Here is a 25,930-nt window from a genome sequence, read left to right as displayed (position 1 = left end):
CTGAGTGGCTGTGACAGGCTGTGTGGCCCTCTAAGTCTAATATGTCTACTATGTGGCCCTTTCCAGAAAAGGTTTAAGGAGCCCTGCTGTAAATAATGAGAGTGATGATCACTTGCCACTTGTCAGGAGATTCAAATAAGACAGTACAATTGAAATGCAGTGCAAAAGGAAAAAGCAATGAGGGGACTTCCCTGGTGGCGCAGTGGTTAAGAATCTGCCTGCCAGTGCAGGGGACATGGGTTCGAGCCCCGGTCCGGGAAGATCCCACATGCCGCAGAGCAACTAAGCCCGTGCGCCACAACTACTGAGCCTGCGCGCCACAACTACTGAAGCCCGCGTGCCTAGAGCCCGTGCTCTGCAGCAAGAGAAGCGACCGCAGTGAGCAGCATGCGTACCGCAACGAAGAGTAGCCCCCGCTCGCCGCAACCAGAGAAAGCCCGAGCGCAGCAACGAAGACCCAATGCAGCCAAAAATGAATTAAATAAATAAAATTTTTTTAAAAAGCAGTGGATTTATAAAAAGATTATAAGGCTGCTATTCTGTAACTTTGCAGTAGTTTTATACTTTTGATTATAATGGTGGGATTAAGGCATTTCTCCTCGAACAGCACAGCTCAGCTCCACACAGTGTGTCAGTGTTTCCAGAGCAGGTGTGGACTTAACTCCGAGTCCTCATGCCCCTGCTCAGGACAGTGGGCAGCTGGCCTCGGCCTCCCCCTTTCCCGGCTACCATGGCAGCACACTCTGGGGCGGAGGACCAGGCTCCCTGGAGCCCATCTCACCCTGCCACTTACTGGTTGTGTGGCTGCAGCGTCAGCAGAACTAGAGCTCCTGAGGCTTTCTTAGTCTTGACCAGTCATTACCCCATTATAGAAACTCAGTCTTTAATTCCTTTTCCCAGTTGCAGTTCATGGCCAGCCAGTGCAGTCTGAGTTTCACTCCTACCCCTGTTTTGGTCCCTTTGAAAGATCAGGGACTTGGAGGGTCAATCACACCTAGGTTCTAGTCCCAGTTCTGCCATGTATTAATCACGTAAGTGTATACAGCTCACTTCACATCTTTGTGCTTGCTTTTTTTGTTTGTTTTTAAATAAAGTGTGGATAATGTTCTTGTGAGGATTAAAAGAGATGTGTGAGAGTTCCTGGCACATAGAAGTCCCTTGGTGAATGGTACCTGAATTGGAATCCCATTTGACCTGTGATGAGGTTGCAGCAGTGGTCAGTTGATAAAGCAAGCACCTCTAATTTCCTGCCAGAAGGGGGAGGGAGGGAGAGAAAGAGAGAGAGAGGATGCCAGAGTCAAGTCGACCTGACAGAGATGGACGTGTTCTCAGCGTGATCACTAGTGAAACCTAGGGTGGCGGCAGAGGTTAGGTCTGCAGGAGGGTGACCTTGCTGAAGGCTCCTGAATTAGACGCACTCAGCCATTAGTGCCACTGAACGGTCACAGCCCCGGAGCACAGAGAGCACAGAGGCCCCTGATAGCATATGAGAGAGAGGGCAGGCAGATCCCAGAGGAGAGGACAGAGAGGAGCTGTGGCTCCATGTGTATTCACGCCCATGCCCAGGTCCTTCTGCCAGGCTGCCAATCAGAGAAGTCCCTGCCCCCAAGGGAGGGGCAGGAGGGAGGATGCTGAGGTTAGGTGTCACGCTAGAGGAGTGGATTCATGTAGAAACAGGAGGACTAGGGAATAAGCATTCCCCTCCATGCCCTACATTCTCTCCAGATGGAGAAAGGCCATCTTTATCTTCTCCCATCAAGCTCTCCCTCCCAAAGGTGGTAGACTGTTTAAAGCCTTTCTTTTTTTACTGCTCTGCCTCCCAATGCAATGTGCTGGCCTTGGCTTGTTACTGAGAAGATTTTGGATGGAGTGTGATCATGGAATGGAGAGAAATATTACCTTCAGACCCATAAAGCTATGTTAGCTTGGCATAATTAGGAAGCTGTAATCTTTTCCACAATGTAGAGCTCAGACTTTATTGACCCATTTAATTTTTTTTAAATAATGACATTTTACTAGAACAGCATGCAACCTAGGTAGCCTCTGGCTGGATCTCTTGAATGATTTTAATTAAAACTGATTCCTCCACTTCTGGTAGATGTACCTTTTCCTCAATATCCTGGCAACGAAACAATACCACCTGGGGGAGAAACTTGGTTTTTGTTGTTGTTACTAATAGAATAACCATACTGTCAATTTCCAGTTTAAAAGGTTAATATATAATGTCTCCTAAAGGAACATCACCTTTTAATTGAGTAATCAGTTTTATCAAATTAACCTTTAGACCTTTTCAATTTCACTGAGCTGAGTTTCCATTAAGTCAAAATAGAGTAGGAGGATGTTAATCTAATGTTTTTGGAATTAGTCCTTTATAGGTCTGCTCCGTCCACAAGGTACATAGCCACTTGGAAGTGGGTACCTGTCTTACTTATTTGTTCCTGACCCCGTTAGCCTCCGTTTCCGGAGAGGTGGTTTCTATTAGGGGCGGCACAGGACTCGCCACCCCTCTGCTCACTGCTCTCACTCCGCCCGCCTTGACCTGACCGGGGAGTTGGGAGGAGGGTGGAGCGTGCTTGCCCAGCCCCTTCCCCTGTCTCTTGGGTCTTCTGCCTCAGGTAGAGTACATTCTGTCTGGGGTTACCATGTTAAGCCGAACTAGTTAAGAAAACAAAATATTGGGGAGGGTTGGGATAGGGAAATAGGTCTCTGTTGCTTTTCAGGTTCTGCTGAGGGGAGGACCATCCATTCCCCAGGAACCTGTGGGCTTCCTTCTCTCCTTCCAACGACCCCCTGCCCCCGAAAATGTGGACCCTGGGGTTGGGGCGTGGGAAGGTGCCACAATGAGGGAGGAGAGGAGCCTGGCCTCCTGGTTGGCCCTGGGAAGAGCCTCAGGCTTACTCCTCCCTCTTCTCTTGGGGTCCTGTCATCAGGATGGACACATTCCCTGCCCCTCTGTGCCTCCACTTTTCCAGGGAAGGCTCTGGAAGGGGGGGTGCCCGCAGGTCTCAGGGTGGGAGTGAAATAAATCCGGGAGGGACCTATTAAGGAGCACAGTTGTGTAGCTGTGTGTCAGGCCTCTTCAGGTCGGCCTCATGCATTAAGTGAGGTCATTCAGAAAGTATTTGGCTCTTGAGATATTGATTTATCAGCCTACTAAATCCTAGGTATTGCTCGTGATGATGGGATGCAGTAATGAACAGACAGACAAATGTCCCTGCCTTTATGCAACTTATATTTTGGAGAGGACGATAGAAAAGAAACAAAATAAATGAGTAAAACATAATAGTGTTAGAGCAGGATAAATGCTTTTAAGGGGAGGGGAGAAGGGAAAATAGAAAATGTCAGGGAGGGTACAAGTTTATAAACGTAGCTTAGGGAAGGACTTTTTAAGATGGGGGGGACATTGAGTAAACACCTAAAAGAAGTAAGCAGTCAGTTGTTTATATAGATATCATCCAGGGAAAGGACATTCCAAAAGGAGAAGACGGCAGCAAGTGTAAGGTCCTAATGCAGGAGGATGTCTGGAGGGTTCACGGAACAGCAGGGAGGCCAGGGTGGCTGGAGCAGGAGGGACTGGGGAGTGTGGGGGGTGGTAGTTGAAGATGAGCTCAGAGGGGGCAGCAGCCAGATCTCGTGAGCCGTCTTAACGGCTCATGTAGCTCTTGTGAGGACCTCGGCTTTTACTCTTAGGGGGGAAGCACTAGAAGGTCCGTACAGAGGGTTGATAGGATCTGAGTAACTTTCTAACAGATCAGTAAGGCTAGTGTGTTAGAATAATCTGTGGAGGGACACGACAGAAGCAGCAGACCAGCTGGGAGGCTACGGTTACGTTACAGTCCAGGCGAGAGATGCCGATGGCATGGCCCAGAGGGGTTAGCAGTGGATGTGATAACGAGGTCACATTCTGGAATTATTTTGAAGGTACAGCCAACGAGATTTGTTAATGGATTAGCTGTGAGCTGGGAGAGAAAAAGAGGTGCAAGGATGACTCCAGGTTTGGGGCCTGAGCAGCTAGAAGGAATGGAATTGCCATCAACCCAGATGGGGGAGCATGTTTGAAGAGAGCGGGCAGGAGCTCAGTTTGGGGCATATTTGCAACACAGGTTAAACATCTGAATAGAGACGTTGAGCCGGCAGTTAGATATACGTGTCTCAGGTTCAAGGAGAGGTTCAAGCTGAAGACATAAATTTGGACTTGTCATTGTAGAACTGGTATATACGCCGACCAAAAAAAAGCCACGAGCCTAGCTGAACTCACCAAGGGAGCAACGTAGACAGTGGAGAGATTGAGGGACTGAGGGTAAAAGATATCAACAAAAAGCCTGAAAACGAGCAGCAGCCGGGGAGATAGGAGGGAAACGGGAGAGTGTGTTGTCGGGGAAGACAGAGGAGAAAGCAAATCAGGGGAAGGGGAGCCATTAGCTCCATCCAATCTGTGGAAAGTAACTGAGGGGAGGGATGACCCAGGGGTGACCCTGGGGAGTGAGGACCACAGTGGGGGGATGAGGGCAAAAGGCCCTTTGGATGGGGTCGAGAGAGAATAGTCAGGAAGATGGAGACAGGGTTGTAAGCGTCTCAGAGGAGTTTTACTGAAAAAAGCGGGGAAATTGGACAGTAACTGGTAGGAGACATGGATTTGAGAGGTTTCCTTTTGTTTTTTAAGTTGGGAGAAATAACAGCATGTTTGTATGTGGCTAGGAAAGATCCAGTAGACGGGGAAAATTGATTTTATTAGGAACTAACACGTGTAGTGTTCACTGTGTGCCAGACACTGCCTGAGCACCGTGTCTGCGCAGTAATTCTTTTACGGTTGATGGTGCACGAGAGAGAAACTGGGGCCAACCTGGTGCCCAGGTGGAGGGGCAGAGCTAGGAGATGGACACCTCATCCTTAGTAGCTGGGGAGAAGGCACAGTGTGCCGGCCCATGGGAAGCGAGGTGGGGAGAGCTTGGAGGAGCTCTCAGAAACCAGGAAGCACAGTTATTACTGATGCTGCAGATGGGGACGGAGGTGTTGGAGGTTTGAGCTGTGAGGAGAAGATAGGAAACAGGCACCTGGGAGAGTGGGAAAGCAGACACAGTGAGAACATACCGCATAATTGCCAGGCACCATTAGGGGGCCATGTGTGGTTAGTAATCATATAAAGCCAATATTTTGATCTCTGTCTGATTCCCACTTGATCCTAAACTCAGCTGCTGGTGAGCTAGTAACTCTCCGTTCTCCGTACAGCGCCGGTCTCCGGACTCTTAACTCCAAATGGCCCTTCTCTCATTGCTTCCCACTCCTGGCATTCTTCCAGGAGCCAGACTCTTCCTATAGCCCTCAGAAGTTTAGGATGGAAAGAGTCAGATCAATTAAACAAAATCCAGGCAACCAAATATTTTTTGAGTCCGTCATGTGAAAGCAGTCTGTTATTAGTTTGTGGACTGCACCAGTGTTCTGTTCTCTTGATCAGGCTGCGGTGAGCGTCAGTAACCTCAGTCCTGTGTCAGCTTTGTGGCCACTGTGCTGTATGTCACAGTGACTTTTCCCTTTCTCCTTCATAAATTATAGAACTTCAGAACTTTACTTTGTCTAGATTTTATCACAAAGTGTTTAGAAGACCATTTGCCCTGGTTTCACTTTTGAAAACAAAGTATCAATCGTAGACCATCTGGTCTCAAGAGCATTACTTCTGTCCTTTTGAGTTGCATTATAGGGACAAGTGTTGTTAGCAGCTTCTTTCTTTCATATTTCCAGTTCTTTCTCCTCTTCCTTCTGTGCTCTTTGTTTCTACTACTGTCTCTTGCTCACCCAGGCCCCAGATCTCAGGGTCTGCTGATGCTTTGCCTCCAACATCTACTCTGTTCCTGACGATTTTTACATCTCAGATCCATCACCCCTTTTCAGTCTTGCCACCCACGCTCTACCATGGCTCCTGTCTTCAGTTCGACAGAAATTTACTAGCCCCTACCTGTGCCAGGGATATAAAGATGAATAAGGCAGGATTCTCTGCCTGATTTCCATAACCCATCACCTGATTTTCCCCCTCTCTTCCAGCTAAATGTGGAATTGCCACATTTATCTTCATCAAGCTCTGCCTTTCCACTGGCTACAGAATAAAACTCCTCAAGTCATACTGGAGGCCCACCAAGAACTCATCGCTTCTACCTAGCCTGTGCTCCAGCCAAACTGAACCACTGACTGTTCTCCAGACAGGCTCCCTCTCTCCCGATTCCGTTCTATTGCTCAGAGTGTTTGCTCTTGTCTCCCACGGCTACATCCTGCCTTTCAAGATTTAGTTCATAGATCACCTTCCTTCTGATTAGCTAATAGGGAATAAGCATCCCCTCTTCTGAACTCTTCTACCTTTTATGACTCAAGAAGTGCTTTGAGCAGTGGTTAAGAGTATGGAGCCAGGATGCCTTGGTTCAAATCCCAACTCTGCTAATTCCTAGCTGTGTGACCTTGGCAAGTTACTTAACCTCTCTGTGCCTCAGTTGCTTCATGCGTAAAATGGGAATTATAATAGTACCCACCTCATAGAATTTTGATAATTAAGTGGGTAAATATATGTGAAGTGCTTAGAACAGTGAATTAGTGTTAATGCATGGACAGTGTTATATGGCTGTTAACCTTTGTTTATGATGTATAGTTGTGTACATAAGCCTGTGGACATTACCTGTTGTGATAGAGTTTATTGAGAGCAGGGTCTATGTTTTGTTCATGTAGCCCAGACATTAACAGTTTCATTTCATAACGTATATTGGGCATATACCATGGGCAAGGTACTACACTTGCTCATAATTAATATTTATAGCAAAAATGAGATCGTGGTCTTTAACTTTTGTCCAAACCTTTTCAGTAACCTTTGGAACAGAGTCTAAAATAACTTACGTTATTCTCTCTCCTTCTCTGTCTTCAGGAAGTATCTAATTGCATATTAAATTAATAGGCAGAATGTCCGTGGTATTTTGTAATTTTGAACTCGCCCTTTCTTAACATAGTAACCAACCAGATAATTTTTAAAAGCCTATTCCTTTAAATTTCTGAACCAGTGAATAAACTTACTTCTCTGGTTTTTTCCTTGTTTCTCCCTGAAATAAGTTGACTAATCCAAACCTATACCTAACGTAATCTCCTTAAACTGAATCTAAAATTTAGATAAATTGAAGTCTGTAATAAAATTATTCCTCTGCACATCATAAAGGAAATAAAATCAAAGTTTGAAAAAGTTAGGTGTGCATGTCCCGTGAGAATATATCTTTTGGAATTATTGGCCAGATGGTTAACCTTTTCCAAATAGTAGTCATTTTGTTATGGTGATTCTTAATTTGGGGCTATGTCACTGGCAAGCCAAGCGTTCGTTACTTTTGATGAGTGTTTCAAACACCGATTATATAGCTAGTGCTGTTCTTACAACATCACAGCAGAATCAGAGTTTGAACCCTTTCTCAAGTTGCTCCATCTCCTCATCTGTCACGTCCTGAACTTTCCGTGCCGTCTTTGGCCCTGCATCTTACCATCTTTCCTTCCACACCTGTTCTTTCTTCTGTGCTCTGTGTCCTAGGCGTCTCCTCGTTTACCTCCACACCCAGTCAGCCCAGTCTTGTAGACCCGGTCTGTGAGATCTCTCTCAGATCTGTTATGCTTCCTCTCCCCCACTGACATGGCGTTGCCCAGGCTCTGTTCATCTCTTCCTGGATGCTCAGTGCCCTCTTAACTGGGGTCTGATTTCATCCACCTCCAGGCCAGCGACCACAGAAGACCCCATGCAAAATGCAGATTCCTCTGTTTAAAATCCTCCAATGACTAAGCCAGCCGGCAGTCCCCACCTTCTGTACCGCAGGGACTCCTTTCCAGTTGATAGTGGCATATTTGTATTTTGTATGATTGTTGTATTTGGGGGAACCTGTTGATACTGAAGAAACAGCTAATGCAGATTTGGTAACTTTAAATAAATGTGTACTTATCATAATCTCGTCTGCATTCCTTTGGAAAATTGTGTAGACATATGCTAGGCACATTCAGCGTGGAGACACTGACCAGGTGCATGTGATGTGCTGCCCCTTGAAATAAATTAGGGGGTCCCAGAGGTCCATAGCTAGGATGCTTGGTTTACAGGGACCACCTGGTATACTTCTGTTTTCCCTTTCATTCTCAGATGTGTCCTGTTGTAGATCATACGTTATGTGGTCATTCCAACCATGACCCACAGGCTGGGGATTTGGAGCAGGTCTTCTCCCGCTGTCTCCTGTGTGGAGACTCTTCCTCTCCACCTGCCCAGCACCTCCCCTGCATGAACTTACCACTCCCCGCATGGGTCCCACAGTCCACTTCCAGACCAGTGCCATCCACCGCAGTTCCTGTGCCCCCCGTGTCTGTGCCAGTCTCCCCTGTGGTGTGGTACCCTCTGTGGGAATCAGAAATGAGCCTTACTTAATTAACTTTGAACCTCCAGCCCCGCCACAGTGCCTGACATATGGGGGGCTAGTATACAAGTGAGTGAATGAATGAATTGCAAGGATTAAAAAGTAAATAAAATACATGTTAGGCACCGAGAATAGTGTCTGGCGCATCCTAAGTGCTCAGCTAATGTTAGCACACTTACTGTGTGGGGGACAGCATTTTTAGGTATTGGGGAAACAGAAGTAAACAAGACAAAGTCCCTGCTTTCGTGAAGCTTGCATTCTCCTGGGAGGAGATGGATGTTACTATTTCAGAGTGCTGTAGAGGAAAACAAGCCAGGTAAGGAACGTATAGTCGGAGAGGAGTAGTGTGATTTGGGGAGCTGCAGCCCTCACATCACAAAGCAGAGTGTGGGAGGGCGGCTTTGGAGCTGAGAGACAGTGACTTAATAACCAGCACAGACTATTTACAACAGCTGAGACATGGAAGCAACCTAAATGCCCATCAACAGATGAATGGATAAAGAAGATATGGTGTGTGTGTGTGTGTGTGTGTGTGTGTGTGTGTGTATATATATATATATATATATATATACACACACAATGGAATGTTACTCAACCATAAATTAGAATGAAATAATGCCATTTGCAACCACATGGATGGACCTAGAGGTTATCATACTAAGTGTAGTAGGTCAGACAGAGAAAGACAAATACCATATGATGTCACTTATATGTGGAATCTAAAAAATTGTTACAAATAAACTTATTTACTAAACAGAAACAGACTTAGAAAACAAAGGGGTTACCAAAGGGGAAAGGGGTAGGGAGGGATAAATTAGGAGTTTGGGGATTAGCAGATACATACTGCTATATATAAAATAAACAACAGGGCTTCCCTGGTGGCTCAGTGGTTGAGGGTCTGCCTGCCGATGCAGGGGACATGGGTTCGTGCGCCGGTCCAGGAAGATCCCACATGCCACAGAGCAGCTGGGCCTGTGAGCCATGGCCGCTGAGCCTGCGCGTCCGGAGCCTGTGCTCCGCAACGGGAGAGGCCACAGCAGTGAGAGGCCCGCGTACCGCAAAAAAAAATTAAATAAATAAATAATAAACAACAAGGACCTACTGTACAACACAGGGAGCTATATTCAACATCTTGCAGTAATCGATGATGGAAAAGAATCTGTATAACTGAAGAATCTGTATAACTGCATCACTTTGATGTACACTTCAAACTAACACATTATAAATCAACTGTACTTCAATTTAAAACAAAAGAATTAGGGAGACTAAAGAAAATAAAAACTAAAAATAACCAACACAGGCAGTGACCACCACTGAGGGCAAGTGCTGGGTGTGGCACAGGGGGTGGTCGGTGGGGCTGGTTCTGGTCAGGCCGTGTGCGCAGAGATGCGAGGGCAGAGAGAGGGCAGGCATCTGCTGGGAGAGAGCCCAGGCTGCCGAAGGTTGTGTGTCTGATTGGGGGATAGCAAGGAGGCCAGTGTGACTGGAGCAAAGTGAATGGGAACGAGAGGCAGGAAGTATGGTCACAGGTGGAGGTTGGGAATATCAGGACTTTGTATTTTATTCTCAGTGAGGATGGGAACGGGGGCTAGTGCGGCTGGTGGGTGGAAGTGGAATGATTATCTAAGGTCCCTTTTAACTTGACATTTTGTGATTCTGAATTTCAGCTGTAGTGTCCAGGGTGTCTCATCACTGTTCATAATAATGCTGCAGCACCCACCCATGTCTTACAGAAATGAGCACAGAGATATAGCTACAACAGCTTCAGGGTGCGGCATTACTGAAAGTGGGCACCCTTACTTGTTCAGTAACTTTAGAGTTTTAACTGATTATCAGGGGAAGTGAAATGGTTCTAAAACTCTTTCATGGTGAGTTTTGAAGACCACTTGTCAACATGGGAGAAATGCCAGCCTGAAACAGCTCTTCACAAATGGTGTCCCCACAGCGCTCTCCGTGCAGCCCCCAGGGGTTCCTCTGGGGGACTCCAACTCTGTCAGTGTGCTTTGTGACAGCCGTCAGTAGCTGCCCCGCTGTTCTCACAGTCAAAGCCCACACTCGTAACAAGGCCTGTGTGCTCCGGCCCTGATTCCACTCCAGGCCCGCCACACTCTCGCTGGCGTGGCCTGCTCCAGTTTGGTCTTCAGGAAGCTTTTCCTGACGGCCTTCGTAAGTGTTGGTTCTACTGTCTAGAGCGTTCTCCCACCTCTTAGCCTGGCCAGTTCCTCCTCATTCTTCAAGTCGCAGCTTAAACGTCACGGCAGCAGGGAACTTTGTTCTTCCTTTCACACCCCGTGACTCCACGTGTGGTCATTTGCTGCTGCCCTTTAATTTTGTCCCTCTCTCTCTCTTTGTTAGCCATGTCATGTCTGAATATGGGAGAATGACGGACACAGAACGAGACCAGATAGACCAGGATGCTCAGACATTCATGAGGACCTGCTCAGAAGCGATCCAGCAGCTGAGAACACAAGGTGCCGTGCCCCGCAAGATGCAGCCAGCCAGCTGTGACTCAATTCAGTACTTACATCATGCATGTGGCACAGCCGCGTAAAGCTCTCTTTTGTGTTCTTATTTCGATTTAGGTTTCAGAACTTTAAAATTCTTTTTTCCTGATTAGTGTTTTAACCTAAGCTGTTAACAATAATGAAAAGGCCATGAATTCGGGTGAAACAGATGGGAAGAGGGAGGTGGAAAGGACCTCTCCACACAGAACCAAAAATTTACCAAGGGACCAGGGTCAGAGAAGATGAATCGTGTGTGGAGGTGTGTGCGTGTGTGCCTGTGTTCTGGGTGGCACTGAGAGGGGCAGCAGTTGATGGCATGTGGACAAGGATACAAGGTCTCTGAACTCTCTACTTAGAGTATTAAAGTAAACTGCAGTATCAGACTCTCATCGTTAAGAGGAAGACTCTGGAGCCTTGGCTGCTTACGTACCCACCCCAGCCCCACCATGTTCTGGCCATATGGCCTTTGGCAAGTCACTTAGTCGCCCTGGGTCTCAGTTTCTTCATCTATAAAATGGAGATATTTCTCAGCGTATATCTCTTAGGTATATTGCTTAGGGTTTTTATGAGAATTCTCATGGCATCCTTAGAACAATAGCTAGCATTAGGGTTACTATTATCATCTCACTTTCACTGATGTTTAGATCTTACTGAGAGGCTGAGGTGGCTTCCTTGATTCTTTTTTAATTTGCTTAGGCAGATACAGATTCCATTAACACAGCATAGAGTTCAACTGTCCAGATGCTGTTGTGCTTGACACAGACTTTGTTTGGGAAGCTTCCATGGACAGCCTGGAGAGTCTGTTGAAAGCTATAGACATTCCTGCCAGAAAAAAATATACATATGCACAAAATTTTGTGTATAATTTCATGGATCAGCTAAATTCCTCACGTGAATCTCAGATGACGGGGCCCTATGGTAGAAAGAGATCATGCCCCCTGCCCTTAAGGACATTCATTGAGATAACCTAGAAAATATACATGAACATTAATAAACTGAGGAATTAAGTGACCTTGGCCTCCTTATTGACTCTGAGCCTTAGTTTCTTCATGTGTAAAACAGGCCTAATTAGAATTGCCTTTTGCATTGTTTGGGTCAATAGCAGTGATTTACGTGAAGTACTAACAGGGTGCCTGCACATGGTAGGTACTCAGTCTCTCATAAACCGGAGCTGTCTTAGCAAAGTAACTGGCACAGACTCTAAGAAGAAGTGATGGTTCACAGAAGAAAGGCATCCTTGTGGCTCAGAGAATCAAGGTTTCCTGGAGAAGGAAGGTTTGACTCGGTGTCTAAAGGAAATGTGAATGGCTGAGGGAAGAGGATGGAGCATTCCAGGCTGAAAAACAGGCAGGCACAGGGGGCGTGTGTGCTCTGAGTTTGATTTAAACATGTTACTTGAAGGTCAGCTTGAACGTTGGGTGCTGTTAATACGAACAGGGTCAGCACTCAAGAAGAGGGCTGTGTCAGATGCCATCCCTATGTGCTGTAATAACCCATAAATTATTTGACTAGTTTTTCTGCAGGTTGAATCTTTTACTCTCACAAAGCCTAATAAATCTTACTCTTTTAAAAATGTAATGTCACTTGACACAAGACTTGTTTTATAGCTGTATTTTTAAGAATACTTCTAATAAAGAAACTGTTGTGAGGAAGCTGAAGATGAATTGTTCTTCTGTATAATTGAATACAGAGCCCTGAATATTGTCCTTTTCTGTTACAGCCCACAAGGAGATACATTCCCAGCAAGTGAAGGAGCACAGGAGTGCTGTTTTGGATTTCATTGAAGATTACTTAAAAAGTATTTCATTTTATCTTAAAGGGCAAATGTGGCATTTCACAATAGATGGGATGCAACATTTAGCTTTGCTAGCTGAAGACTGTCCTGTCTCATTGTATTTAATGATACCTTTGCCTGAGAAGCAGTTTTAAGTGGTCTCTGCTATTTTCCCCTGAACAGGAGTATGTAAACTTTACTCAGAACAAAGAGCCATCCGAGTTAAGCGAGTGGTGGACAAGAAAAGATTGTAAGTATTGTCTCCATTGGTGTTCTTTAATTAATAATAGCAAATAAAGTTTGTAGAGCACTATGCTTTAGAGTCAGACTGGGTTGCTATATAAACATGAAAAATAAGCTAACTTAATCAGGATATGTCATAATTAGTGAGATCTGTAGCAAGTTCAGGGTGGGACTGGTACCATTGAGTAGCAAAGCCTAGGACCTAAGAGCTCCAGCTTGCAGGCAGGCAGCCTGTGTTTAAATCGTGGCTTTGCTGTGTGACCGTGGGAAGATTGCTTAACTTCTCTGTGCCTTAGTTTCCTCACTTGTAAAATGGAAAGGTTTATAACACCTACCTTGTTGGGTTGTTGTGAGAATAAAATGAGTTGATGTAGGTAAAACACTTGCCGTTGAGTGGTTAATATACGTTAACTTATACTATTATCTGCTCTGAAGCATTTACCATGTGTCAGGCACTATGTTTATTTCATTTAGTGCTCACAGCCACTCTATTAAAAAGTATTAGTACCCCATATTATAGAGGAAGTTGAGGCTCAGGGAATTTGGGTTACTTGCACAGTGTCACATAGCTGAACTCAGATTTGAAGTCAGGTTAACCAGGGCAGATTTCTCAAACAATGGGCTTTGTGTTGGATGCTGAAAGAAAATAATCTGGGTAAGGGATTAGAGAGGAAGAAAGCAGGCCAGGCTCAGGCAGGAGGGCAGGCAGAGTATTTGCCCAAAGCAAGTCCTGGAGGAGAAGTTAGGGCCTTGATGGTGTGTGATTTGTCATCGAGAGGTGGTGCGTGGTCACTGGGTCTCACACCCACCAGAGCGAGAGATGCCAATTCTGCTTCCTTATCTCAGGCGGACCTTGACACTTGAGACTTAACAGGTACCTTGAGTAAAGTAAGAAGAGGCTTTGGCAGCTGCCTCCTCAGTTCCTGGTTCTCAGCAGAGGTTTGGACAAATTAAGATCAGATGGGAATTGTTCTCATTTAGGCAGTGAAGTTCATTCTCGTCTCCTGTCAGATAGCTGCCCTGTGCCAATTACTTTGAGCAGAGGACCTTGAGGGAAATAACTGTGTGACCCTTCACAATGTAGTCCAGCCCTCCCTTCTAGTTCTTTCCTCACCTTACCCCAGAAGGCATCTGCCTAAAACATACGTATACTTTTATCACTCCCTTGCTCCAGTGTCTTTACAAAGCTAAACTTCACAGCATGACATTCCAGGCTCGTAACGATTTGTTTCTTAGTTGGTCTCCATGGATTTATGCTCTGACTATACCTGACTACTTTGTGTTCTAAAGAGGCCTTGTTCTTTGAAATTTTTATGCCTTAATCCTTGCTGAGGTCTCTGCCCAGAATGCCCTTCACATATATATTTATATTCCCTGCCCCTGTCCCCTATATTCACGTGGCAAGCCAATTCCTATTTATACTTCCAGCCCCAGTTAAGATGTTGCTTGCTCTTTAAGGCCTTTCGCAGTTCCCATGGGCCCTATTAGTAGCTCCTTCCGATGTAGGTTCCCTGCGCGTTGTCATGGTCAGGTGTGACACTTCCACTCTTAGAAAGCTGCTAGTACGCCCCCTTAGCCCAGTGTGCGGCATGATGCCTGTCCCAGTCTAGGGAAGCCACTCAGTGAGGACTGTGGAATGAATGAATGAATGAATGGCAAGTTTCCTGAAGATAATTTGGCTGTTAAGTAGAGTTGTTTTCACTGTCAAGTTGGATTGGTGGGTTCTTTGTTTTTGTATTATTTTGTTTTCATTGGTGATGGTTATGGTTAAAAATCATTCTTATAAAATAGATTTGCGAAACCCAAGTTCTCATGTTTTATGGCATTGTTGCTACTCTCATGTTTGTTTTTTTCTTGGTGAAAGAAGAGCATATTTGTTAGTAAAGGGGCAGTCTGATTGTTTTGTATTTTAAACCTTTCACAGTGTAAGAGAAAAGTTATTCTCTGATGGTGTTTATTTTCATAGAATGGTAATATCGCACTAATCTCTCACACCAAAGGGCTCTTATTCCAGACGGGGTGAAAATGTTTTGCCCGTGAAGGCAGACGTAGTCTCAGCCGAGCTTTCTGGGGTTTTCCCTCCATGCCTGCTCCATTTCTTAGAAGGATGCACCATTGTCAAATGTAGCTCTCTTCACCCATCCCTAGGCACTGTGCTACCTGAGTTGACAGTTGCACCTGCTGTTAGTTGCCTTAAGCTGAGCATGCAGATGGTGATAACTCTTGCTGGGGTCTCACCTCTGTTCTTCCTCCTGCTATGAGACTGAGAGTCCTTTGAAGACAGGGACCATTGTGTCTTTTCTCTCTGTGGTCCCAGTGCCTTAATCAGACCCTAGCACAAGATAGGTGCTCAGTTAAGGGTTCTTGAGTGAAGTAAGGAATGGGGCACAGGCACTCATTACAGGATCCTCAGGTCTATGTATTGAGAGCTTATAAAATGGAAAGGTTGTGGGCAGTATAGACACAGCATTGGCACAGGTGACCTTGTCATCCCCAAAGGGTTTGACGTACACCCATATCCTCCTGATCACCTGAAAGCACTAATATTTTGGTTAAGATTTAAGTTGAAATAGCCAACAGATGCCCTCCTGGGTATGTGCTCTAATTTAAAACATCAGAAACGTTTCCCCTTTCCAGAAAGCAATCAGGTTGAATATCAATCGCCTTTCTTTTTCCTGGGAAGAGGTTTGAGGTGGCGATCTGGAAATTAAAACTAACCTCTGATATTGTTTTTCACGAGTTCAGAGCATTTTCTCTGTTTGGGTGTAATAAACTATACAAAAATCCAGGAACACATCCAAACTTAAAATAGTAGGGCTTCTCTTCAAATTGCTATTTCTTTTTCAGTGGTGAGTCGGCTGATCCTGAATCTGCCCATGGCTAACCTCACTTTAAAGTTTGCTGGGTTTGGGTGCATCATTTGAACACATCACTTTTCGCTAGTACAGTGATATTCTTAGAGTGGGAACTCCTGGCTATTTTTTCTGCTTCAAGGGAGACTTGAGATTGATAAAACATATTGCCTGAAAGATGATGTTTCTTCTAACATTGCACAGGTTATGAAACAACAGATAGGAAGTCTAGACAAGTTTACAGCACCTTCTGAATTTATCATTGTAGCTTGAAGTTAACTATCAGAATATTGTCACATCCTACTATTAATTCTAAAGGATAATGTGAGAATTTCCTATGATATTCTGAGGAAATCCTGGCAACCTAAATAAAATAAGTGTTACTCTGTAAGCAGGTTCCATGGTCAAACAAGTTTGAGAAACGCTTAGTGTATAGAGTTCCCTGAGTCTTTACACTGACCCTGTGCCTTGATTCCATCTTTCTAAGTGAAAGCCCTGCTCACTGTGGAGCCCTTTACTCTTGAAACACCTGGCAAACACACTTTAGAAATAGTGCCCAATCCCATGGCCAGGTGTAAGACCTTGAGTTATTTATTATTTACTCCCTTAGGTTGGTTACAAAAGATAAAAATTTTGCTGCATTCCATTTTTCCTTCTTTAAAGAAAAACTGGTATACTTACAACACATGCTCTCACCATACTTATTTGGTACTTAAAGAACGTACTCACAGTATTATTTATGATTTGGTCCTCTCATTCCAACTAGATTGGAAGCTTGGTGAAGGCAGAATTTTGTCTTTTACCTCTTTATATCCACAGCCCCTAACCCGGTATCCTACACATTGTAACAGCTCAATAAATTTTGCCAGTGTTGGGGATGATAATGATGATAGAGATGAAAAAAACAAGAAGTGATACGATGTGATACTAAGTCCATAGCAATGATTTTGTGGGTTTTTTTTTTTAATTTTGGCTTTTTTTGTATTTGACGTACAAAATTTTAAAATATTTAAAGAGTACACTGTAGTGATTTGATATATGTATGCATTATGAAAGGATTCCTGCCCATCTAGTTAATTGACACATTCATAACCTCATATATTTATCTTTTTTTTACCTATTTATTTTTTGAATTTTTGTATTTTATTTTATTTATTTTTTATATAGCAGTTTCTTTTTCCTTTTTTTTTTTGCTGAGAACATTTAAGTTCTTTTCTCTTAGCAAATTTCAGTTATACAATACAGTGTTATGAGCTATAGTCATCATGTTGTACCTCAGATCCTTAGACCTTGTTCATCTTATAATTGAAAGTTTGTACCCTTTTACCAACCTCTCCATATTGCCCCCACCTGTGATTTTGTCTTAGTCACCACCTAGAACAGGGGATCAGCAAACTATGGCCTGCAAGCCAAATCTAGCCTGTTTCTGTACAGCCCTCAAGGAGAACATGGTTTTTATATTTTTAGATGTTTGTAAAACAAGAAGCAAAAGAAAAAAAGAAGAATATGGGGTTAGAGACCATATATGTTCTTTCACAAAGCCTACAGTATTTCTCATCTGGCCCTTTACAGGAAAAGCATGCTGACCCCTGGCTTAGACCAAAGTCTCTGAGGTGAAGGACCACATTGTTGCTGTTTGTTCTTTGCAGTCCATCATGGACTGATGTGTCAAGTTCCACTGCGCAGGTCAAGTTCGTAGCTTATGCTGCTGGTGAGCCACCACAGTGGTTTGATAACACCTGAAGTGGTCTATACCCTGTTCAGAGACAGGAGTCCCCTGATTAAATGGCAGTAGCAAATTGCTATAAATGTTTCTAAATGCTTATTCTTCATTTTTGTACTTATTCATAGCAGACCGGTAACAAACAGTTCATAGTCTCATTCTGGTCTGCGGACCATACTTTGAGTAGCACTGGCCTGAAAATCACCCAGTATGGAGTAGATGCCCAGTAAATATCTGTAAGTGTGAAGATGGCTTAAGGTAGTTTGAGATATTCCTGCTCTGTGGGAGTACAGGGTACCTGTGCCAGAGTGGATACCTTAGACTGAAAGCCATCTTTGAAATGAGAGTGCTATAATATTAGGTATCAAAAATATCTCCTTTCTACCAGAGTCTTTGTTGGGGGCATAAAAGAAGTATAAGAGCTATGCCTGACTCTAGAATATTAATCATTTTTCTCAAATATTTGTACAGGGCTTTATTTAAGGTTTGCAAAGAACTTCTTCCACATATTTTCTTGTTTTGAAACTGGAAAATCTGTTTCTCTCCCTCTCTTCTATCTCTTCCTGTTCTTAAATTTTAAATAAAATCCCAAAGTCTTTCAAATAAGGGACCTGGAAACAGATGTTGGCCAGGTGGAAACTGTTTGGATTGCTGTTATGAAATGCTCAGCTTTCAGTTAGAGAAATCAGTTTAAGTAAATCATGGAGCATAAACTGATCTTTCTGATGACTTTTTAAAAATTGCTTTTCTCAAATTGCCTTCAACTAGTTAATCTGTAATTTCCCTGAGGATCTCAGTAGACATTCTGTGTATAATTAGATCTGTTTTTATCACTTAAAAAAAAAAAAAGCACTCAACTTCATCTGTGTCTGCTGCATTGCAGTCCTTTATTCATTTTAAATTAAAAACTGGCACATTAGCATACCCTGGACACAAAGGGCGACAGACATTAATGGAACCCTTTATTTAAAAGTCAGTTAAGCCCCTCTCCTTCCTGAACAATTCAGTCCTGCAGCCATGGAGTGGGGCAGCGTAAGACGCGTGTCTGCAGCTTCGGGGAGCTGTCGTTTCCCAGGGCAGGTCAGAGTGTGAGCAAGCTGAGGAGGGGTGGCTCAGCATGGGCAGTGAGAGCCTGAGCAAGGACAGGGGCGTGTCCACATGGGGGAGGAGTGGCAGTGGAGGTGGCAAGTTGGTGATATACAAGGGGGACTGATCAAATAGTAAGTATATACGGATAATGGGAGCCAGGTTTCACACTCAGGGGAGTGAAAGGGAAATTGGATTGGAATGAAAAGTACTGGTGTGAACTCATGGTTTTCATTTTACATAGGTAGATATAGAAATGAAATATGGTTGTAAATGTGTATGCATGTCTAGGTCTGCAAACACATACACATTTTTTCTGGTTCTGTCCACTGAGAGGGCCTGGACGCACCAATATCCCAGTAGCAATAAGAATACTTAGCACTCAGATCTTGGCTTCTTAATAGCAATTTCAGCTTCCAGGAACCAGCGCTCCTTGGAGAAATGGCTGATTCTGGGGCTGGGTCAGGGAAAGTATAAAATGAGCCTGGAACATTTTGTTGTGCCAGAAAGCAAGGAACGAACGGCTCAGAGAGTGATGGGGACATGCAAAAAGGACATAAGCCAGTTTGAAGGGGCTTCTGCTGACCACATTAGAGACAATTGGACCGTCAAAATACATGGTAGCAGATTATAACCCATTGAATAAAGTAGGGCATCATGAGCCCATCTAGAGAGGAATAAATAAATGAGTAAATTGAAAGTTTGAAATTGATAATTGCATAGTATCTAAGCAGTCCCTCCCCCCAGACTTATTAATTACAAAGAGGAAAGAGTAACTTTACGGTTACAGCCACTACCTTAATCAAGTGATCAAAGTGAAATCATGTACAGCCTGATAGGATGAAATGAGAAGTATGGAAATAGAATATCACTTCTATCATATCATATTGTTTTTATACCAGAGATGCATAACCTGAATCCAACCACGAGGAAAAGTCAGACAAACTCAGATTGAGGGACGTCTTACAGAATAACTGGCGTGTATCAAGGATTTGAAACTCAAGGAAAGGCTAAGATCTGTTTAATCCAAAGGAGACTAAAGAGAAACGACAACTAGATGCAGTCAGTGTGTGACTCTGAACTGAATTTTTTTCTTATAAAGGATATTATTGAGATCTGGTCAAATTAGAATGGGGTCTAGGGAGAGGATGGGAGAAATGTATCAATGTGAATTTCCTGATACAGATGGTTGTATTCTGACTGTGTCAAAGAATGTTCTTGTTTTTAGGAAGTACTAAAATATTCAGAGTTGAAGGGGCATCAGGTTGGCAACTTACTCTCCAATGGTTCAGGAAAAAGCATTCTTCGAACTACAGACTTCTCTGCATGTGATTATTTCACAATAAAATAAAACCCCGCAAGATCCCATTTCACACATGTTAGAATGGCTAAAATAAAAGTGATAAATGTTAGGGAGGATATGCAGCAACTGGAACTCTCATTTATGGCTGGTTAATAATTGGAACTCTGATTTATGGCTACTTACTTCTAATAAAGTAACTCTTTATTAGAACCAGCCAGGGACTTCCCTGGTGGTGCAGTGGTAAGACTCCACGCTCCCAATGCAGGGGGCCCGGGTTCGATCCCTAGTCAGGGAACTAGATCCCACATGCCACAACTAAGGAGCTGGTGAGCCACAACTAAGGAGCCCACCTGCCGCAACTAAGACCTGGTGCAACCAAATAAATAAATAATAAGAAATTTAAGAAAAAGAAAAGAAAAGTGTGTATTAACAACCAATTTATTAAAAAAAAAAAAAAAGAACCAGCCAAATATTTCTCCAAAGTTAAATGACCACCCAATGACCCAGCAATTCCACACCTAGGTTCTTTATGCCTAGAACGTCCTTTCTGCTTTTCTGTGCCTGGCAAAACTTTACTCCTCTTTCAAGAGTTTGCCTAAGTGACACTTCCCCTGAGAAGCCCCCAGTTATTTCTACTCTCTGAATTAGTAGCAGTAAGAATTTATAAAGTACTTACCTTTTCCATAGTACTTTTTTTTTTTGGTCTGCTGTGTTATTTAGTCTTTGCAATGACTTTGAGTGTTAATATTGGAAGGATACCAGAAGCCAGGTTTCTCATTATCAAAGAAGTGAAATGAAAAAAGGTAGAAGGAACCTTGTTTTATTGGTTGGAACAGAAGATACTGGAAGCTGCTCTACAGATATGGAAACTGAGGCCCAGTGCTTACAAGGTGAGCCAGGGCAGCACCTACTGCGTGCCAACCTCTGTGCTAGGTCCGTTGTCACAGGTGATCTCATTCAATGTTTACAAGAACCTTTTTAGAAAAGCGCTATTTAATTCATTTTGCAGTTAAAGAAAATTCAGCAAAGAGGATTTAAAAAACAAAACAAAACAAAATACCTGTCACATTGCAGATAAGTGGCAGACTAGAGGCTACTCTGCAGATAAGCTGCAGACTAGGATCCAAGCCCACTTTTGTCTCCAAACATATTTCTAAACATATTTGTCTGTCTCAGGCAGTCAATCAGCCAGTGGTTTAAGGACCCAGTCTCCAACCGCCATGGATGTGTGGAATTACTGGAGTAACCTGTCAGCCAAGACAGTCTAGGAGGACATCAGGCCAGTCCTACTGAGGAACATGGCTGAGGTCAAGGCTGTGCACACTCAAGCAGTTTGTGGCTGCCCCCCGCCCCGAGACCTCTCCCCTGCTGATCTACCAAGACTCCTCAAATCCTTCCCCCTCCACAGCACCAACCCAGAAGATGAGCACTAGTTGGCCCCTAATTGGAAGACCCTGCTGAGTCCCTTGCAAAGATTACAGCAGTGTTCTCCCTTCTCTGATTTTTTTGATTTTTTTTTTTTTTTTTTTTTTTTTAGATTTTTGGCCACACCACGCAGCATGTGGGATCTTAGTTCCCAAACCAGGGATCGAACCCGTGCCCCTTGCAGTGGACGCGTGGGGTCTTAACCACTGGACCACCAGGGAAGTCCCTGAATTTTTTGAATTACTAATGGATTTTGTCAGCTGTTTTCTTCTGTTCCTCCATTGGTCTGCATCTTGTCAGAATAAAAAATGTGTATTTCTTTAGGATTTCACAAGACTATCCCACCCCTCTGCCTTTTCTTATTACCCAGTGATAGTAGCGGCAGTAGTAAGAGTGGTAGTAATAGCTCATTTTTTCAGCTCTTGCTCTAGACTGTGGTCTAGAGCACCTTTTCCTCTGCTTATTGACTACTCGTATATTTGCTTCTTTGAGATGTCTGTTCAAGTCTTTAACCCATTTCTTTACCGGATTGTTTGTCTTTTTATTGTTGACTTGTAATGGAGTTATTTTTGTATAGCCTGCATACAAGTTCCTTGCTCGATATGTGCTACAAATATGTTTCCCTGTTCTGTGGCTTGTCTATTCATTTTCTTAAAGGTGTCCTTTGATGAGCAGAAACTCTTAATTTTGAGGAAGTCCAATTTATCTGTTTTTATATTGTCTACCGAGTTAGTCTTTCATGTTTTCTTCTGGGATCTTTGTGAGTCTAGGTTTTATGTTTAGGCCCATCATCTATCTCAGATTAATTTTTTGATATAGTGAGATGAGGTTGAGGTTCATTTTATTCCATATAAATATCCACTTATTCCAGCAATATTTCAACTTTCTTTTCCTCATTGAGTTGACCTGGCACCTTTGTCAAAAATCAATTGACCATACATATATATCTGTTTCTGGACTCTTTATTCAGTGTTATTAATCAGATTTTTTTATTCTGGTACCTCACTATCTTGATTACTGTGGCTTTGTAGTAAATCTTGAAGTCAGCTGATGTTAGTCCTCCAAATTTCTGCTTTTTCAAGATTATTTTTGCTATTCTAGATCCTTTGTATATTTCCATAGAAAGTTTAGAATCAGCTTGTCAGCTTCTTCAGAAAACCTGCTGGGATTTTTATAGGGATCATATCGAACCTATATATAAATTTAGGGAGAATGGATATCTTAATACCTATCTACAAGCATGGTATATCTTTTCATTGATTTCTATATATTTAAATTTCTTTTTCTCAGCAATATTTTGTCATTTTCAGCGTAGTAGAGGTGTTACTCATCTTTTGTTATATTTATTCCTAGATTTTTTGAAGCTCTTGTAAGTGGTATTGTTTTATTAATTTTCCTTTTCAATTTCTCATTGCTAGTATATAGAAAATACAATTAATTTTTGTATCTGCAAAATAACTTTCTGTCCTGCAACCTTAATTAATTCACATATTAGTTCTAGCAGCTTTTTTGTAAATTCTGTGTAATTTTCTGCATAAACAATGATGCCATATATAAATAACGTAATCTTTATGCCTTTTATTTCTTTTTCTTGCTTTATTGCACTAACTAGGATGTGGGCCTCCAGTACCATGTTGAATAGAAGTGGTTAGAATGGACATCCTTGCCTTGTTCCTAATTATGGGGCAAGGATTTATTGCTTCACATTAAGTGTGATGTTAGCTATAGGTATTCTGTAGCTCTTCATCAGGTTAGGAAATTCCCTTCTTTGTCAGGGGTTCCCAAGACTGCCCTCAGGTTTAATGATTTGCTAGAAGGACTCACAGAACCCAGAAAATCTGTTATACTCATGGTATAGTATTACAGTGAAAAGAAACAGATTAGGATCAGCAAAGGTAAAAGGCACGTAAGGCAAAGTCCAGGAGCCACCAGATGCAAGCTTCTTGTTGTCCTCCCAATGGAATAGCGCGGACAGTGCTTAATTCTCCCAGCAATGAGAATGTGTGATGTGGGACAACATGTACACAGTATTTGTCAACCAGGGAAGCCCACAGGATTTCACTGGGGACCAGTCATGTATGCATGGAGCACCCAAGCCGCTGGCTTTAGTTAATCAGTCTCTAGTCCCTCCAGAGGTCGAACTCATACAGCTTGGTCCAAGACCCCAACATTAATCACATTGTTAGTGTAAACTGTCTGGTGTGGTCCAAGGCCCCAGGCATACAAGAACAGTCTTTATCAGGCAGGATGTTCTAAGAGCTTGGTGGTTATCTCCCAGGAACTGGTCCAGGGCCAGTTTCTTTGAAATGTGTAGAGTTGGAACACCCAAACCTGCTGCGTCAACCCTTTCCTGCACACTCTCTAGTACTAGTTCGGTGAAACATTTTATTATGAAGGTATCTTGAATTTTTCAAATGCTTTTTCTGCATCTAATGAGATGATCATGTGCTTTTCTTTTCTGTTAATGTGTATTATACTGATCGATTTTAAGATGTTAAACCAACTCTGCCTTCCTGGGATAAACCCCACTTGGCCATGATGCATTGCTGTTTTTATACATTGTTAAATTCAGTTTGCTTATATTTTGTTAAGGATGTTTGCATTTATGTTCATGAAGGTATTTGTCTAATTTTCCTTTCTTGTCATATCTTTGTTAGATTCCCATATCAGGGTAATCCTAGCCTCATAAAATGATTTGTAATTGTTCTGTCTCCTCTCTTGTTGCCCAGGTATACTACATCCCTACCTTCTTTCTCACCTTAGGGAAAAACATTTAGCCTTTCACCATAAGGTATGCTGTTAGCTGTAGATTTTTTGTAGATGTCTTCTATCAGATTAAGGAAGTTCCCTCCTATACGCACTTCTCTTCACCTTGCTTGATTTGCTCCACAGCAGTATATAGAGATATTCTTCATTCCTTACAGCTCCATAGTACTCCAGAGTTTATTAAGCCAGTTCCAGGTTGATGGACATATGGTTAGTTTTCAGGATTTTGCTGTATTAAAATTGAATTACAAAATTGCTACAATGAATAGCCTTGCACCTACTTTTTCATATTATTGCTGTATCTTTGGGATAGGGTCATAGAAGTCATATTTCTGGGTTAGAAAGTAAATATAATTTTGCTAGATATTACCAAATTTCCCTCCATAGGCGTTAACACCATTGGGCATTTTTTTATGCAATTCAAAATAAATTGCAAACATCAGTACATTTATCCTCAAATACTTCAGCATGTATATCATTAACTAGAGTTCAATATTTATTTACAGTTTTTTGGACTATTCTTGCATGTTTCCAAATGAATTTTATAATTAACTTGTCTGACTTCAAGATGGCAGGGGGGGGAACCTGGTGATATTTTTATTGGGATCACATTATATTTTTAAATTAGGGAGAACTAACAGCTTTATGATATTTCTTTTTTCAATCCAAGAACATGATATATCTTTTCATTTGTTACAGTATTTTTTTTTATCTTTCAAGAACATCTGTGAGTTTTGGGCTTTTCTTGCTAAGTTTACGCTGCAATTTTTGTTGTTATTGTTAGTTTTTTAATCTTTTTTGTTTTGGCTATTGCAAATGGAGTCTTCTCTTTCATTGTATCTTCCAACTCTAAACCAGGTACTTTTTGATGAACATCTAACTCATTTTTTTGTTATTATAAGCAGTGCTGAATATCCTTGAAACTATATCTTTGTGCATATCTATGATACTTAGAATAGCAGATGTATTTTTCAAAGATGGCTGCACCCATGCCCCATGCCCCATGGTCTTATTAAAATGCCCATGCCCCATGGTCTTATTAAAATGTGATTTTGTTACTGCTTCACTGAGTGTGAGATATGAGGTCTGTATTCCCTCTCCTTGAACCTGAGTGGACCATTGCAACTGCTTGGGCAGTGGAATATGACAGAAATGACAGTTTGTTATAAACTGAGGCTGAGGCTGTTATAAAAGGCCTTGAAGCTTTTACCGTAGTCTCTGAGACTGCTTTCTTTGGGGGAAGCCAGCTGCCATGCCAGGTGACACATTGACATGGCCCCACGAGGAAGAGATGAGGCTCCTCCCAGCACCAACACGGAGCTGTGTGAATGAGCTTCCCTGGAAGTGAACCCCCCAGCCCCAGTCAAGCCTTCAGATGGTGGGGCCCCATTGCCCTATAACGGTACCCTCATGAGTCAGAACCGCCCAGCCAAGCTGCTCCCAAATTCCTGACCCCAGAAACATCGATAGATGGTAAATAATTAATATTGTTTCAAGGCACTAAATTTTAGAGTGGTCTGTTACTCAGCCATAGTAACTGGAACACTTAACATGATTGATATTATAATTACTTTTGAAATTTCTATTGTTAATGTTGTAGAGGAGCATTTCCAAAACAGCCTTTCTTAGCACACTAGTCTGTTGTGTTTTGGGTTCCCTAAGGTCACATCCCAGCCCAGCCATTTACTAACTGTGTGACCTGGGCAAGTTTCCTAACTTCCCTATACCTCAGTTTCCTCCTCCGTAAAAAGGGCATTAATACTAGTAACTACTTTATAGGGATGTATGACATTAAATAAATTTATGCATATACAGTGCTCAGAAAAGTGCCCAATACCTGATA

General features: G+C 42.8%; 1 protein-coding gene across 3 annotated transcripts in view; it reads left to right on the top strand.

Annotated features, from left to right (window-relative positions):
- The window catches only part of STX18 (syntaxin 18), a 122,540-nt gene that overhangs the window by 70,085 nt on the left and 26,525 nt on the right, over positions 1–25,930 (top strand). For all 3 annotated transcript variants that reach the window (XM_004269628.4, XM_033427858.2, XM_033427857.2), the window contains 3 exons: positions 10,767–10,882; positions 12,636–12,713; positions 12,873–12,939. In XM_004269628.4, the coding sequence (XP_004269676.1) occupies positions 10,767–10,882; positions 12,636–12,713; positions 12,873–12,939 (261 nt within the window). The remainder of the gene's footprint in view (positions 1–10,766; positions 10,883–12,635; positions 12,714–12,872; positions 12,940–25,930) is intronic.

Source organism: Orcinus orca, chromosome 4 (assembly GCF_937001465.1).
Source record: "Orcinus orca chromosome 4, mOrcOrc1.1, whole genome shotgun sequence".
NCBI classification, from domain to species: domain Eukaryota; kingdom Metazoa; phylum Chordata; class Mammalia; order Artiodactyla; family Delphinidae; genus Orcinus; species Orcinus orca.
This window is presented reverse-complemented; position numbering and strand designations above follow the sequence as displayed.